Source organism: Trachypithecus francoisi, unplaced genomic scaffold, assembly GCF_009764315.1.
Source record: "Trachypithecus francoisi isolate TF-2019V2 unplaced genomic scaffold, Tfra_2.0 Lachesis_group21, whole genome shotgun sequence".
NCBI classification, from domain to species: domain Eukaryota; kingdom Metazoa; phylum Chordata; class Mammalia; order Primates; family Cercopithecidae; genus Trachypithecus; species Trachypithecus francoisi.
In genome coordinates, this window is record NW_022681467.1 from 54288632 (window position 1) to 54304109 (window position 15478).

Sequence of the window (15478 nt, forward strand, 5' to 3'; positions counted from 1 at the left end):
AATAAAAGAAAGAAAGGAAAGGAGAGTGAGTGAGTAGGGGGAAAAGAGGAGAGGAGAGATTAAAATTACTGAGAATGAAAAAGAGACAAAACTATAGATCCAGCATGTTTTTATAAAAAAAAGTTTATGATCCAACGTGTGTGTTTATAACTTGAATAGTTCTGTAAGTGTTGAAGAAATTGAGGAATAATTTAAAAATCTGCTCCCTGCCCCAAATGTAACCCAAACCAACACCAAACACTAATCAAACAAACCAACCAAAACAAACAAACAAAACCAGGCAGGCCAGGTGCAGTGGCTCACGCCTGAAATCCCAGCACTCTGGTAGGCGGAGACGGGTGGATTACTTGAGTCCAGGAGTTTGAGACTCCAGCCTAGGCAACATGGAGAAAACCCATCTCTATAAAAAATAAAAAAATAAAAAAAATTAGGATTGGGCACGGTGACTCACACCTGTAATCCCAGCACTTTGGGAGGCCGAGGTGGGCGAATCACGAGGTCAGGAGCTCGAGATCCGCCTGGCCAGCATGGTGAAACCCTGTCTCTACTAAAAATACAAAAAAATTAGCTGGATGTTGTGGTGGGCACCTGTAATCCCAGCTACTTTGGAGGCTGAGGCAAGAGAATTGCTTGAACCTGGGAGGCAGAGGTTGCAGTGAGCCGAGATTGCGCCACTGCCCTCCAGCCTGGGCAACAAGAGTGAAACTTTGTCTGGATAAAAAAAGAGAAGAAAAGAACAGTATCACTCCAATTTTAAATAAACTCGTCCAGAAAGTAGAAAAAGGGTGCAATCTCCAACTCACTCTGTGAGCTCTTAGTATGAATGGCAGATCTAGGTTTTGTAGAGCCTGAAGTTTATTCAATTTCGGGGGCCCTCTTAAGAAAAAGAATGGAAATTCATACAAAAATTCAAAATTGGCATAAAAGTAAATATTTAGAATTGGAAAATAACAATAAATTACAAATTTTATAAAGCTGACACGTACCACAAACACAACAAAATGTAGAGAACTCGTATATTATTTTAATTATTCAATTGAGTTTTCTACAATAGTGTTTTCCTACACTTTTTAGATTGGGTTGGCTTTACCTCTTCACACGACAAAGATTTCATATTTTCATTTTCTATGGCAAGAGTAGAAAGGCCGCTTATTCTTTCTTCTTCCTTCGTTGTAAAAATATTTTTTGTTGCCGATCATTCAGGAGATTTCTTTTTCAGCTTAACAACTCATTATTATAATATCATAAGTTTTTAGGATTATCAAATTTGGAAAACTTCTATGAAGTTTCTTTCATGTATAAGCTATGAGATTTGCAACAACTTTCCCTAGACCAGCTTCTGGTTCTGCACATTTCACACCTGTCTTTCCACTGCCCCATGGTTCTAGTGATTGGTGCTGAGGACACATTCGTGGTGCATCTTCACGCCATGACAGTGGGCAGATAGGACTGTGAGAAGCAGGGGTATTTGGGGAAGCCAGTCCTACACTGACCTTGCTAGCGAGAACTTAATGACACATGGAAGTGGCTGCATAACACACAAACTTAACGGCACTAACTAAAATAATTCTCAACACAACCTCTCCGTAAGCTGATCCCCCAAGCGCCCGCGGTCACTTCAACATTCACAGCAAAAGGGAGAGTGTGAAGAACCAGTGAAAGAACCAGCAAAAGACAGAGTGGGAAGAGACTGTCTCTTCAAGGATTAATGTTGAAATCTGCTATGTTTGCAAAAACTTAAGTCCATGTGAACACATTGCTAGGGTTCTCACACTCGATACCCTTCCGGGTTTTGGAAAGTACTCTTGCAAGACAGAGACCCTGAATCCTTTTGAGGGCAGTGTGAAAAGGAAAAATTAAGGACAGTATGAGAGAGGAAAGGTATAGGCCAATCGCATTTATGGACATGGTTGCACAAGTCGTAAAAAAATATGAGTAAATGGAATGTAAAGATAACACATTATGTCCATGTTGGGTCTATCCTAATAATGCAACTCATTAACATTAGAAAAATCTGTAAATATCCTTGCCACATTCACAGATTAAAAGATCTTTTCAAAGATGCAGAAAATGCATTTGATAAAATTCCAAACCCATTCATAATTTAAAAATGAGAAATAGTTTGATATGTATCTATGCTGATTAAGGGCATTATATACCAAAAAGCTTATTCTAAATGATATTTCTTAGTGATGAAATACTGAACTTCTGAGATCAGGAATAAAAAAGACAAGGACGCCTCCATCACAATGAATGACAATGACTTTCAATGTTTTACTGACAGTCCTTGCAGCAAAACAAGAAAAAGAAATAAAAGGTGTAAGTATTTTAAAAGAAATAAAATGATCACTATTTGTAGATGATATGATTGTCTATGTAAAAACTCAAAATCTACAAATTATTAGAAATAATAAGTGTTTAGAAAGATGGTTGGATAAAAGAAATCAATATATAAGAATCAATTATATTTTATAACAGCACATAGTTGTGGGGAGGGAATATATCATTTACAACAGTAGTTAAAAAATATAAGATACCTAGGAATAAATTTTATAAAAATATGCGAGATGTGTTTGGAGAAAATTATTAAAATTTCATGAAAGACATTAAAGGTATAAATAAATGAAGTGAGATATATTCAAGGATAGACATATTAAGAGATGTCTACCTTCTACAAACTGGTTCATAGGTATAATAGATTTCAGTCAAAATCCCAACAGGTTATCTTATTTTTTTAGGATCTTGAGAAGGTGGTTATAAAATGTATATGAAAGAGCAAAGGTGTCAGGAATTGAAAAACAGTAAGATACAGGGGCATCAGAGCTCTTATAAGATTTATTGAAAACTCGAGTAACTGTAGCATTGTATATTCTGGGAAAAGATAAACAAATTGACCAAAACAATAGAACAGAGAGCTCAGATGGTGACTCCTGAAATTTACAGAGGCTTGCTAGATAACAGGACAGTGTTACTGATAAGTGGAGAAGAGAGGGCTGGTCAAGAAATAGAGCCAGGACAGTTGGTTATCCCCGTGGAAAGGAAAAAGAAGTCAGTTCATACCCCCAAATCAACTTCCAATGGGGGGAAAAAACTTAAATGTACAAAAAGGTAAAATGCTAAAGCTTTTAGAAGAAAATGTAGAAGAATATCTTATAATCTTGAGCTAGCAAAGGATTTCTTAAAATGTGCAAGTGCAAAAGGCACAGAAAGACAAGCTGGTAAATACGATCCTATTAAAATGAGGAACTTCTGTTATTCAAAAGATACCATAAAGAGAATGAAAAGACATCTACAACACACATGACCAGCAGAGGATTAAGATATAGGATGTGTAAAGAAGTCCTCCAAATCTAAAGGAGAAGATAAATCATACCAGAGAAAAATAGACGTTAAGACATAAGGTGGTATTTCACAGAAGAGGAAACGAGAATGGTAAATAAAGATACATAGAGACTGTCAAACGCATTAATAATCAGGGCTGTGCAAATTAAGACCCAATAAGTTTATATTCTGCACACATTGGATTATCAAAATTTATGAATTCCAAAAATAGCAAGTGTAGGTGAGGACCAATGGGAACCCTGCCCATGGGAGCATAAATTGGGATGAGTACTTAGTAAAATAACACTTTTTTTTTTTGAGACAGAGTCTTGCTCTGTTGCCCAGTCTGGAGTGCCATGGCCCCATCTCAGCTCACTGCAAGCTCCGCCTCCTGGGTTTACGCCATTCTTCTGCCTGAGCCTCCCAAGTAGCTAGGACTACAGGCACCCACCACCTCGCCCAGCTAGTTTTTTGTATTTTTTTAGTAGAGACAGGCTTTCACCGTGTTAGCCAGAATGGTCTCGATCTCCTGACCTCATGATCCACCCGTCTCAGCCTCCCAAAGTGCTGGGATTACAGGCTTGAGCCACCGGGCCTGGCCGTAAAATAACTTTTCTAAGTTAACTTTATAGGCATTTACAGCATGAGATCAGTGGTTTACAAACATTTTCTGTGAATCACAATCAGAAATACATCTTACATCACCATCTGATATATACGCCTCTGCACACACATACACTGACACATACATACACAATGCAAATATGCACAATGTGTGAGACATGCACTCACACATAATGCAAGCATGCACACATGCACAGTGCACACACACAATGCAAGCATACACACATACACATGCCTTACACACAATGCAAGCATGCACACATGCACAGTGCACACACACAATGCAAGCATGCACACACACGTACACATGGACTCACACACGATGCAAGCATGCACTCACACACAATGCAAGCACGCACACACACATGCACTCACACACAATGCAAGCATACACACACGCATGCACTCACACACAATGCAAACATGCACACACATATATATGCACTCACAGTGCGTGCACACAGGCACATAAACATGCACATAATGGAAATAGAAGTTTCAGGAAATGATATTGTCTCTTAATATGAGACATCCATTCCCAAGTATTATCTTTTCTTTCATTAAGAAAGCACACTGGTTGGACCCCACTAATGTGAGTCATGAGGCATTAAGAGATCATGACTATGATTTTGTCATATGTACACCCAGCAACAAGTCCAGGAAGGTTCTTAAGAGCCTTATTTGTAAAAGCCAAAAGCTAGAGACAAACAAGATGATCGTAGATAGAAGAGAAAAATAACTTGCAGCTTCCTCACACGTTGGAATATTATCCAGAAGTGAAAATGGAGGAGCTACAGCCACACCTAATAGTGTGCTCACACCTTAGAAGCATAATATCGGGTGCCAGAAGCAAACGCAGAAGAATACGTACAGTGAGCTATGACTTTCATCAACCTCAGGAACAAGCACAGCTAAAAAAATACCCTGTTCAGGGGGCACCTGTACCCTGAAAAAAACAAGGAAAGGATAAACGCAAAATTCAGAAGTGGAGAACAGGTGAGTGGACAAAGACATGGGCAACGTTGTGGTTTCTGGGATGAGGGCTGGGCTCACGGGTGTCCACATTATGTTCACAGTTGACCTTTAACAACACAACACCAGAGTTAGGGGCACTAATGCCCCACACAGCTGAAAATCCACCAGTAACTTTCAACTCCCCCAAAACCTAACTATTAATAGTCTACAGTTAACTCGAAGCCTTACTGATAATATAGTCAATTCACACATATTTCATATATAACATGTATTATATACTGTATTCTTACAATACAGTGAACTAGAGAAAAGAAAATGTTATTGACAAAATCATAGGGAAAATATATTTAGTATTCATTAGGTGGAAGTGGCTGCTCATAAAGGTCTTCATCCTCATCATCTTCATGTTGAGTAGGCTGAGGAGGAGGAAGAGGAGGGGCTGGTCTTGCTGTCTCAGGGGCAGCAGAGGTAGAAGAAAATCTGGGGATAAGAGGACCAGGGCAGGTGAAACTCACGTGATTTAAGGGTCAACTGTGTTTCTTTCTCTTCTTTCTTTCTTTCTTTCTTTTTTTTTTTTTTTTTCATAAATTAACCCATTTAGTATAGGCCAGTGATGTCTCAAAGAGTAGAGGAGCGTCTACTGATCTTTCAGCTCCTTCAGTCTTCTGATGGCGGACTTTACCGTGACAGTGGAAGTGGTATTGTATGTCCAGGCACCGCCGGCCACTATCTTCATGCAGGAACCACAGTGCCAGATCCCCACAGCTCGTCTCTTCATCTTGGTTTTGCCACAGAAAGAGCAAGTGTACTTGGCGTGCTGGCTGATTTCAATTTTCTTCACCATTTTCCGGAGGGAGGCCCCATAGCGGCTCCCGTATTTACCTACGATCCCGACTTTCTTGGTACGTTTGGCCATGTGGCCGCGAGCTAGGTCCAAGCCCAGAGAGGGCTATTCTTTTCTTTTCGTTTCTTTTCTTTCTTTTCTTTTCTCTTTTCTTTCTTTTCTCTTTTCTCTTCTCTTCTTTCTTTCTTTTCTTTCTTTTCTTTTCTTTCCTTTTTTTTTTTTTTTTTTTGAGTCAGGGTTTCATTCTGTCACGTAGGCTGGAGTGCAATGGGATTGGCTCACTGCAGCCTCAAACTCCTGGGCTCAAGTGATCCTCTGGCCTCAGCCTCCTGAGTACCTGGGACTACAGGTGTGCACCACTACCACACTCAGCTAACTAAAAAAAAATTTTTTGGTAGAGATGGGATCTGGCTATGTTGCCCAATCTGGTCTCAAACTCCTGGGCTCAGTGATCCTCCTGCCTTGGCCTCCCAAGGTGTTAGGATTATAGGTGTGAGCCACTGCGCTCAGCTGTCAACTGTGTTTCAAAGTATACATATACTTTGTAGTCCTCAAATATCAGATAACAATGCACATTTGATCAAGTGAGTCCTGTTGAAAGCCCCTTCCATTCCGAAGTCCTATGAGCCCTGTATTTGCCTGTGATTCCTGTCTCACGATCTTCTCCTGGCATTCTGCACCCACTGAGCGCTTGGCAGTCCCTTGGCCATACCCCACTTGTACCCACCCCGGGGCCTGTGCACTTGCCGGTCTGTCTGCCAGGAATGCTCTTTTTGGGCTTTCTGGCTCATTCTCCTCCTTCAGCTCAAGCGTCTCCTCTTCGGTGAGAACACTCCCATGACCTCGTCTCAAGGTGGGCCCTCTGGTGTCCCCTGGAGCCTGTTGCCCCCTGCACTCCTCCAGAAACAATAGTGGGGTCCTTTCTGGCCTCGGCCTGCTGGACACTGGTCCCAACTGGTGCAGATCGGGATGCTTCGTGCTCACATGCCTCTTTCAGCCGACTGGGAGCTTGAGAGGACTGAGGACGCCTCTGTCTCCCTCGACTTGTCATCTGCCAACCCTAGTGCCATACCTGCCAGAGTCACACAACAAATATGGAGCACCGGGACCAGTGGCCTAGTTTGAGGGCCAGTGCAAATTGAAAATGCATGGCCCCTTGTTCAAAAAGTATTAAGAATTTCAAGACGATGACGGCAGAGCATTAAGGCCAGTGTGGGGTCCTTCTGAGTGTGGGAGCGTGTGCCTGACTGCATGGGTGGTGTGCCCAGGAAGCTGGCCCTTGGGGCCAGATAGAAGCCTTCTCAAATGCTGCAGGGCTGGAGGCCACCGTAGCATGGCCTTAGTCTGAACGGGCCTGACCTTCTAGGCAGAGATGCCTCCCTGAGCCCCAGCACACACTTGCTCTTCAACCCCCACCATGCCCCGAGGGCAGGGACCTCACCTACATCCTCCAGAGGTTGAAGCCCAGGCTGAACCCAACACGGCAGTGTGAGTGGGCTCCACATGGCCGAGGAAGACACAGAGCTAATGTCGGAGGTCAGCATGGGGCAGACAGGCCGGGAGGGTGCAGGGGCCAGAGCTGCCCTGAGGCTCAGGTGAGTGGGGCAGTTTTATCTTTATCCTGAGACACCAGAAACCCTTGGGGTGTTACAAGTAGACTCTGGAAGGAAGAGTGGAGCTGTGCATGGGAGGGTGGAGGAGGGTCCGGGAGACCCCAGGGGAATACCCCTTAGGGGGCCAGGCCAGGGTGCGTGAGGCCTAAGCTTGGCATGGAGGAAAGGGACCCCTAGGAGCAGCACTGAGGAAGAGTGGCCAGTTAGACTCTGGCCAGTGTCCAGTGAAATAAAAAACAAGTAACTCAAACTATGTAAAAAAGAAAAGTCACAATGCAAATTTGCATATATATCTTAGAAGGTCTGAACTTGCAGACACTAGCCAGTGACAAGGGCCCTTTGAGGAGTGAGGCCATGGAGGGGACAGCTTGAGAAAGATAGGGCTCCAGGGTCAGCAGCCTGGATACCAGAAGTCACAGGATGGGGGATGAGGAGGGGCTTGGCGGGCCCACAGGAGCTGGTGAATGGGGCCTCCTGGGGGTGAGGGTGCATGCAGCAGGTGGAGACTGAGGGGCAGATGTGGGTTTCAGGGAAGGAAGTTGCAGCAAGACCAAAGCTTTAGGCCTGGCCAGAGCTGCCCTGGAAAGTGGGTTCTCCCTGGGGGAGTCTCCCTGCCGTGGGAAGGGGGCCCAGTAGGAGGCCCAGGGAACCGATGCCTTGCACCGTGTCCACAGATGGGGTGCTAAAACAAGAGGAATTTATGTTCTCATCCTGCTGGAGGCCATGAGTCTGGGCTCAAGGTGCAGGCTGGGTTGGTTCTTTCTGAGGCTGGGCTGGGATTATTCCAGGTCTTTCCTGTGGTTGTAGATGGCCACCTTCTCCCTGCATCTCTTCACATCGTCTTCCTTTGACACAGGTCCAAATGTCCAAATGTCCCCTTTCTGTGAGGTCATGCTGGATAAGGGCCCACATGAATGACCTCATTTTAACTTGATGACCTCTGCAAAGACCTTATCTCCAAATGAGGTCACACATGCTGAGGCCCTGGGGGTCAGGACTTCAACATGGATTTGGGTGGGGGACACAATTGAACCAGCAGCACTTACTGAAGATTACACAGCTGGTGAGAGAAGGGACCTTGTGCAGCCTCTATTAATAGATTCTCATATTAAAAGAGAAGTCTCATGCAGAGAAGCAGAATTCCCTGTACACACACCTTAATCATTTCTCTCCCTTCTCGGCAGCAACGATATTATCGGTTTGTGCATCTCTCTAGATCTTTTCCTGTGGAGGCATATGCATAAATATATGTCCTGAGGAGGGGGGCAGTGGCAGGCTGTTTTTAAAATAAAATTTAAATCCCTGTTATGGTGAAAAACCTGGCTAATAAAAATTACGTTTCAAAACAGACTGAGGCGTTTTTGTGCTAACTATGGCGTTCTCTGTCTCATTTGCAATGGAAAAGTCCCTTGCTTCAAAAACATACATTATTAAGAGGCCTTATAATACAAACCACATTTTCCAATTCAATAGCGTACAAAGTCAGCCAAGCAAAGACAATGTAAGCTAGCTTCAAAAGCATCTTGCTCAAGAGTGAAATTTGTTCGGAAGGGCAACATTCTAATCCGAGCCGTGGGGTAGGCTTGTTGTGGCGTTGCTGAAATTTTAGCCTCCAAAATGAACCCCTTCGGTAATTGAGAACCTATTAAAGGAGCTTAAATGCAGTTTCAGATATTGCATTTCCTGATTAACAAGGGTATAATTTCTTGAAGAAAGAAAGAAAAAAAAAGATTCTGTTAACATCGTTGGTTTTCCTGAATTGGCCCTTGTACAGCAAGAAAGGCCAGGGGCTGCTGGCCTGGGGGGAAGCTGATAGGGACACACTTGGGTGGGAAGAGGGTGTTGAGGGCCCAGCAGGGCAGAAGGAGGAGGTCCAGGAGAGTCTGTCTGGCCTGGCCACCTGAGTTCTATTTGGACCTCGAGACCAGCTGAAGCCACACCTCCCAGCTTGATAACCTTGGTCTTCACCTGCAGTCAGCCTCCTTGGTTGCAGGTGCTGAGCTAGAGCCGTCTCTAGAACATGCCTCCTCCTCCTCTGTCCAAAAGCTCCTCTGTCATTGGAGACATACCCCCATGCTTGCCCTCTGGGCAGGCATCATCTGCAGCCCCTGGCATTGCTTTTGGCCCCCTGAGGCTTTGGGTACATGCCTCACATCTCTTCCTCCCTTCTTGGAGTCTCATCTCCATCACGTGTCTGTGGGTGGCTGGTCCCCACCTTGGGTGCAGAACCCTTTAACTTCTCATTTCATTCCAATAACGAGGACACAATTTTGGCTGCTCTGATGCAGACCCACAGTAACCGTCACCGCAATGAGGTGGAAGTTGACTTTTCATCTGTGGGAGGGGGAGTTGGGGCCAGTGTGATGACACTGCTCAGGCTCCTTCTGGTGTGTGGCTCTGCCCCATCCCTAGGTGTGACCTTCATCAGCACGGTCCTACTGAGCTCACAGCAGGTCTATATTTCTACCAGGGGAAGGAAAGCAGGGGCTGTGTCCTTCTGGTGGCCACATTGCTGGCCACACCTAGCTGCAAGGGAGGTGGGGAAACCTTCTACCACCTCTCCACGGCCACATGCCCAGCTAAGACAGGGCTTCCACCACAGTGAGAGAGGAGGAGAATGGAACCTGGGGGCAGCCTGCAGCATCCCCATACCTCCCCTCAGTTGACCACACCTATGGCGACACCTGTCTAGGAGGAATTTTCTCCTGCAATAACCCTCAGCCTCCAGTTTCTCAGTCTCTTCTCATGCCAGCCTTACCGCTGCAATTTGGTCTTGAAAATATTAATCACCTCATCCCAATTTCTTGCCCTCAAGAGCTGTTGGATTGGGCACCAGAACTGCCCTTGGACAAGCTGTGGCTCCTTCCTCCCTCCTTCCACCTCAGTGCCCTTCCCAAGCATGCTCATAAGAAGGGGCACTCCTGACCTCGTGAGCCGCCCGTCTCGGCCTCCCAAAGTGCTGGGATTACAGGCTTGAGCCACCACGGTGAAACCCCGTCTCTACTAAAAATACAAAAAACTAGCTGGGCGAAGTGGCGGGTGCCTGTAGTCCCAGCTACTCCGGAGGCTGAGGCAGGAGAATGGCGTAAACCCGGGAGGCGGAGCTTGCAGTGAGCTGAGATCAGACCACTGCACTCCAGCCCGGGCGACAGAAGGGGCTCTCAGCCCCTACCTGCTTCTGCTCTGTGGGCGATGCCCCCTCACACCCTACTTCTGCCTCTAGGACAATGGAACTGCATCCTCAGCAGGAGGGCACCCCTGTGCCAAACACCCCACCCATCCCTGTCTCTCCTCTCTCCAACTTCCCTCCCTAGCCCCATCTCCCTCTCTCTCTCTCTCTCTCTCTCTCTCTCTCTCTCTCTCTCTCTCTCTCTCTCTCGAGTCGTCAACCTCTTTTTGTTCTCTCATAAATATGCAAACCTGCTCCACTGTCTCTCACCCTCCCTGGCCTTCCTTTATTCATTTACTCTTTCAACAGATATTTTGTATGTGTGCCTACTACAGACCAGGCACTTCCATCTCACACCAAGATTGGCTTTTTTTTAAAAAACACACACAAATATTTTAGTTTTTAAATAGAGCTGGAGCCTAAAAAACAAAAACAAATTTCAAAGTGCTCTACACTGAACAGCATAAGGTGAAGCTTCTCTCTCCTTCTCTCCTAGTCCCTCCCTCCCAAATCAAAAATTATTACCAGATTTTTCAGCATTTTTTTCTGGAGGAAAATGCATATGTGAATTTAAAGCACTCTGTTTTGATTTTTTCACTTAATTTGTAGAGACAGTTTCCCATTGACACAAAGTCATCTTTCTACTATGTTCTATTTCTGGCTGGAAGGTGTTCCCATCTGTGGACGCATCACAACAGATTCAGCCAGCATCTAATGAGGGGCATGCTGGGGCTCCTGGCATTTGCTACCCTCCCACCCCAAGCAGGAACCTCACCAGTGGGATCCCGGGGGTCACAGCCAGCCCGCTCTGAGCCAAGGGCACCCTGATGGCTCTGTTTGCGTTCACCTCTCCATCCCCAGCCCCAGTCCTGCACCTGGCCCATAGCAGGTCCTTGGAAATGCTTGAAAATGAAGCTTCACGAGCTACTTGCTATATTCTTTCATTTAATCCTTTTGGCAGTGTTTTAGTGTTTTGAGATAGGGAAATGTCATGCCCTCGCTTTACAGGAGGGGAAACCAAGGCCCCTTGTCTCTCCCTGCCCACCCAATGGCTTTCCTTTTGGCTCACACCCTGCTACAGCCACCCACACCCTGAGGACATCCCATCCTTCCTCCAGGCCACAGCTTTGACTGTCTCTGGACGTTCATCCTGGCTAAGGAAGCCACTCTCCACCAGGCAAACCCTTCGCTGCACTCCCCACTAGCCAGTTGCCCAGTCCAGGGAGTTTTGCCTTTCGTGGGCTCTCCAAGCTGTCCCCTTCCCCCAGCCCTCCCACTCCTCCAGATACACCGCAGCTTTGTGTGAAGCCATCAATCCTGGCCACTGTTACTCGGCCTCCCTGAGGGTTAGCACTCTGCCAGGTACCCCACAGTGTGATATGGACATACTCACTTTAAAGATGAACCCCTGGGAATCCCCCCTTGAGGCTAAGATCTGGAATACTCCCAGTCTTATTGAAACCTCCTGTCCCATCCCCAGGGGTAACTTCAGTCCTGAAGTTTGGACAAGTCATTCCCTTGAATGATTATGATGGATTAGATAGTCTACAGTGTCTACCTTTAAATATATTTCTCTTCTTGTTTGTTAGAGCCTCTGTTAGTGGCTGAACTGTATTCTCCCCAAATTCATATGTTAAAGCCATAAGCCCCTGTACCTCAGAGCATGACTGTATTTGGAGACAGGGCTTTTAAGGAGGCGATTAAGTCAAAATGAGGCCACTAGAGTGGGCTCTAATCCAGTCTGACTGGTGTCGCTCTAAGAAGAGGAAATTTGGACACACAGAGAGATACCACTGATGTGTACCAACAGAAGAATGGCCGTAGAGGGCACAGCTCGAAGACGGCCATCTGCAAGCCAGGGAGGGTGCACTCTGCACAAACCAACCCTGCGGACACCTTGATCTCTGACTTCCAGCCTCCAGAGCTGGGCAAGAAAGAATTTCCGATTTGTGTGATGGTAGACAGTCTGTGTTCTTTGTTATGGCAGCCACAGAAAGCAAATACAGGCCCCCCATCCAGTTCATCTCCAAGTCCTGACAGTTCCACCTCCACACACACAGGGGAAGGGTCCCACCTCTCTCTAACCCTATAGATATAACCAAGCCACCGTCACCACCTGCCACAGACGCATTTCCACTCAGCAACCAGAAAGCCTTTTTGAACCCCCAAACCTGCCTCTGGCTTTCCAAAGCCCTTAAGCTTGGCTGTGACCCCCTTCATGGCCTGCTTATCCCGTCCTCTTGTCCCGTTACTCTCTAGCAGCCATCCTGACTTTCCTTCAGTTGGTTCTTCTCATTCCAGATCTTCTAGCGCTGGCTCCTTTTCATCTCTTAGGACTGGGCTGCAATGCAATCTACTTGGAGAAGCCTTCCAGATATGCCTCATCTAATAGCCCACCTCCCTGGTCACTCTTCCCACTCCCTTTCTTCTCTCCTCTCACAGTGCTTATCACCATCTGCCATTGTCTTGTGTTTTTTGTTTTGTTTTGTTTTGAATCAGAGTCTCACTCTGTCACCCAGGCTGGAGTGCAGTGGTGCGATCTTGGCTCACTGGAACCTCTGCCTCCAGGGTTTGAGCGGTTACCCTGCCTCAGCCTCCCAAGTAGCTAGGATTACAGGCACCCACCACCATGCCAGGCTAATTTTTGTACTTTTTGTAGAGATGGGGTTTCACCATGTTGGCCAGGCTGGTCTTAAACTCCTGACCTCAAGTGATCCACCCGTCTCGGCCTCCCAAAGTGCTGGGATTACAGGCATGAGCCACTGTGCCCAGCTTTTCGTGTGTTTGTTTTCTAATCTGTATGTCCTACCTCTGCCCCATCCCACCAACTAGATTGCAAGTCCCATGAGGTCTACACCAGGCTCATTTTGTTCCCTGTTACATCCCTGGGGTGTAGAACAGTGCGAGGCACGTAGTTGGCACCCACTGAATGCTTGTTGAAGAACTGAATACTTGAATGAAGAGACATTCTCACCACTGAAGTTATAGGACATCATCTAGAAACAGTAAAGACATGCTCACTCATTTAAGCTCTCCTAAATTAGAATTTGAAGTAGAGAGAGAAAGAAGTTTGTCTTTGTATTTAAGCAGAATTAAAAAAAGAGAAAAGAACTTTCTAAGCAAATTATCTGTGTAAACAGGGAATATGTTTCACCCACTTAATAATGAAGTCCAGCAGCTCTGGTCTCAACTCAAACACTCTTAGAAGCTCTTTAGCAATAAATATGCAAATTACAAATTATTCCATGTTCTTGTTGAAGCTCTTACAGGGCTCTAGAGACTCAGGGGCCCAACCTTTCTTCCCTAGGTCCCTGTCAGCAACAATAATGAATGTCCTGGGTGGCAGTGGACATGACTCTTTATATGGGACCGGAATTCCGACTTTTCCAGAAGTCAGGCTGCCCCTAACCACCATCAGAGGCAGAAACACATGTGTCTGAATTTCCCTAAGGCAGCATTTACAGTCCCTGAAAGATTGGGGGTGGGGTTTCTAGCAAAATGCAGCTAGCCACTCAGTCATGTAGGTCATGATCTTCTCAGAGATTTTCCTGGTTACCTCGAAGTGATTTCCTGTGAGAGGCAGACAGAAATGCAAAAGTATTGCAAGACTGTGAGAGAAAGAACAAATCCAAATGCTTATCATCATAAAAGCCCAGGCACTTTCACTCATGGGCAAGTTGGTCTTAATTTCAGTCTGTGGGTTGCTGTTAAGGAAACTGGAGCCCATCAGAATTTGGTTAAAGCTGATGGGCCAAGCAGTAGACTTCAGTTTCAAACTATCTAGAAACCACACCCAACCACCAAAAACACATGTTAAAGCAACTCTAATTGTACATTTCAAAGAACAAGTAATTTTGTTTTACTGTGGTCACTGGTAATTCCAGGCTAAATACAGCCATGTCGTGCTCTCCTGTATCTACACATACTTTTGGAAAAGAGTAGGGTTGGGTATGAGCTATTGCTTTTCCTCCCTCTTTCTATATGATTTAACATTGAGGCTTGGGAAAGGCAACTCGTATTTTGTTTTTAATGCACATTGAGCTCTAGCGATAGTGAACAGCAGGGATGTACAGCACATATATTATTTAGCTAACTGTTCAGAGGGCATGGTCTCAAAATAAACTTTGTAGACATATGGGTTAGCTCCTTTGGTTGTAAGCAACAGAAGCAACATCTGACTCATGTAAGCTAAAAAGGGACTTCTTGGATGGGCATGGAGCCAAGGGATGCTCTGGGAGTGCAGTTGGTGGGAACCACTCTGCAGTTTCTCCAGGACACTCAGTGGGCAGAATGTGCTTAGCTTCTGGTCACTGCACTTAAGGTTCAAAGTCCTGGGGCAAGCATCCCATGGGCCTATCTGGAGACTCACACCTCAGGTGGAGATGAAGCACCTTGACTGACAAGTCCTCTAGGACTGGAGTCAGTGAAATTCTGCTGTAGCAAAAGAAGGAGGAATGGAGCCCAGGCAGGCAAAACTGGTACCTGTCCACTGCAGTTTTGTTTCTAGCAGAGAAGGACTTGAGATGAGGGAGAGGAGAGAGCAGATTGCTCAGGGCAACGGCTCCATGGCTAATGGTACCAACACGTAGCTCAATGCATATCCCTGGCTTTGGTAAAGGATCCAACCTTCCCTGGCTCGTCTCTGTGATGAGCAAGAGGTCTTGTTGCCTCTGAGACAACCATGTGAACAGACTGTTAGCACCTCAGGGCCCCCAGGGAGCTGTGAGTTCTGGGCATATTGGATCTGGACTTTCACACATTCTGGATGGTTCCTGAGCAGCCACGAGCCCACCAGGCAGTAGTCTTCCTAGGCTTCTGCTTCTTCAGCAGCACCCTAGCCCCATGGTGTCCATTTCTTCAGGTGTCAAGTGGTGATAAATAGCAGTACCTAAACCACAAGACAGTTGTGAAGAAATAATATAATGCTCCTAC

General features: G+C 45.8%; 2 protein-coding genes across 2 annotated transcripts in view; both read right to left on the bottom strand.

Moving 5' to 3' along the window:
* The window catches only part of APCDD1L (APC down-regulated 1 like), a 57049-nt gene that overhangs the window by 30402 nt on the left and 11169 nt on the right, over positions 1 to 15478 (bottom strand). The gene's annotated exons all lie outside the window — the stretch shown is intronic.
* Positions 5500 to 5862, bottom strand: LOC117068989 (60S ribosomal protein L37a-like). The gene has a single exon (XM_033186873.1). The coding sequence runs from the start codon at positions 5834 to 5836 to the stop codon at positions 5558 to 5560; it is 279 nt and encodes a 92-aa protein (XP_033042764.1). The 5' UTR covers positions 5837 to 5862; the 3' UTR covers positions 5500 to 5557.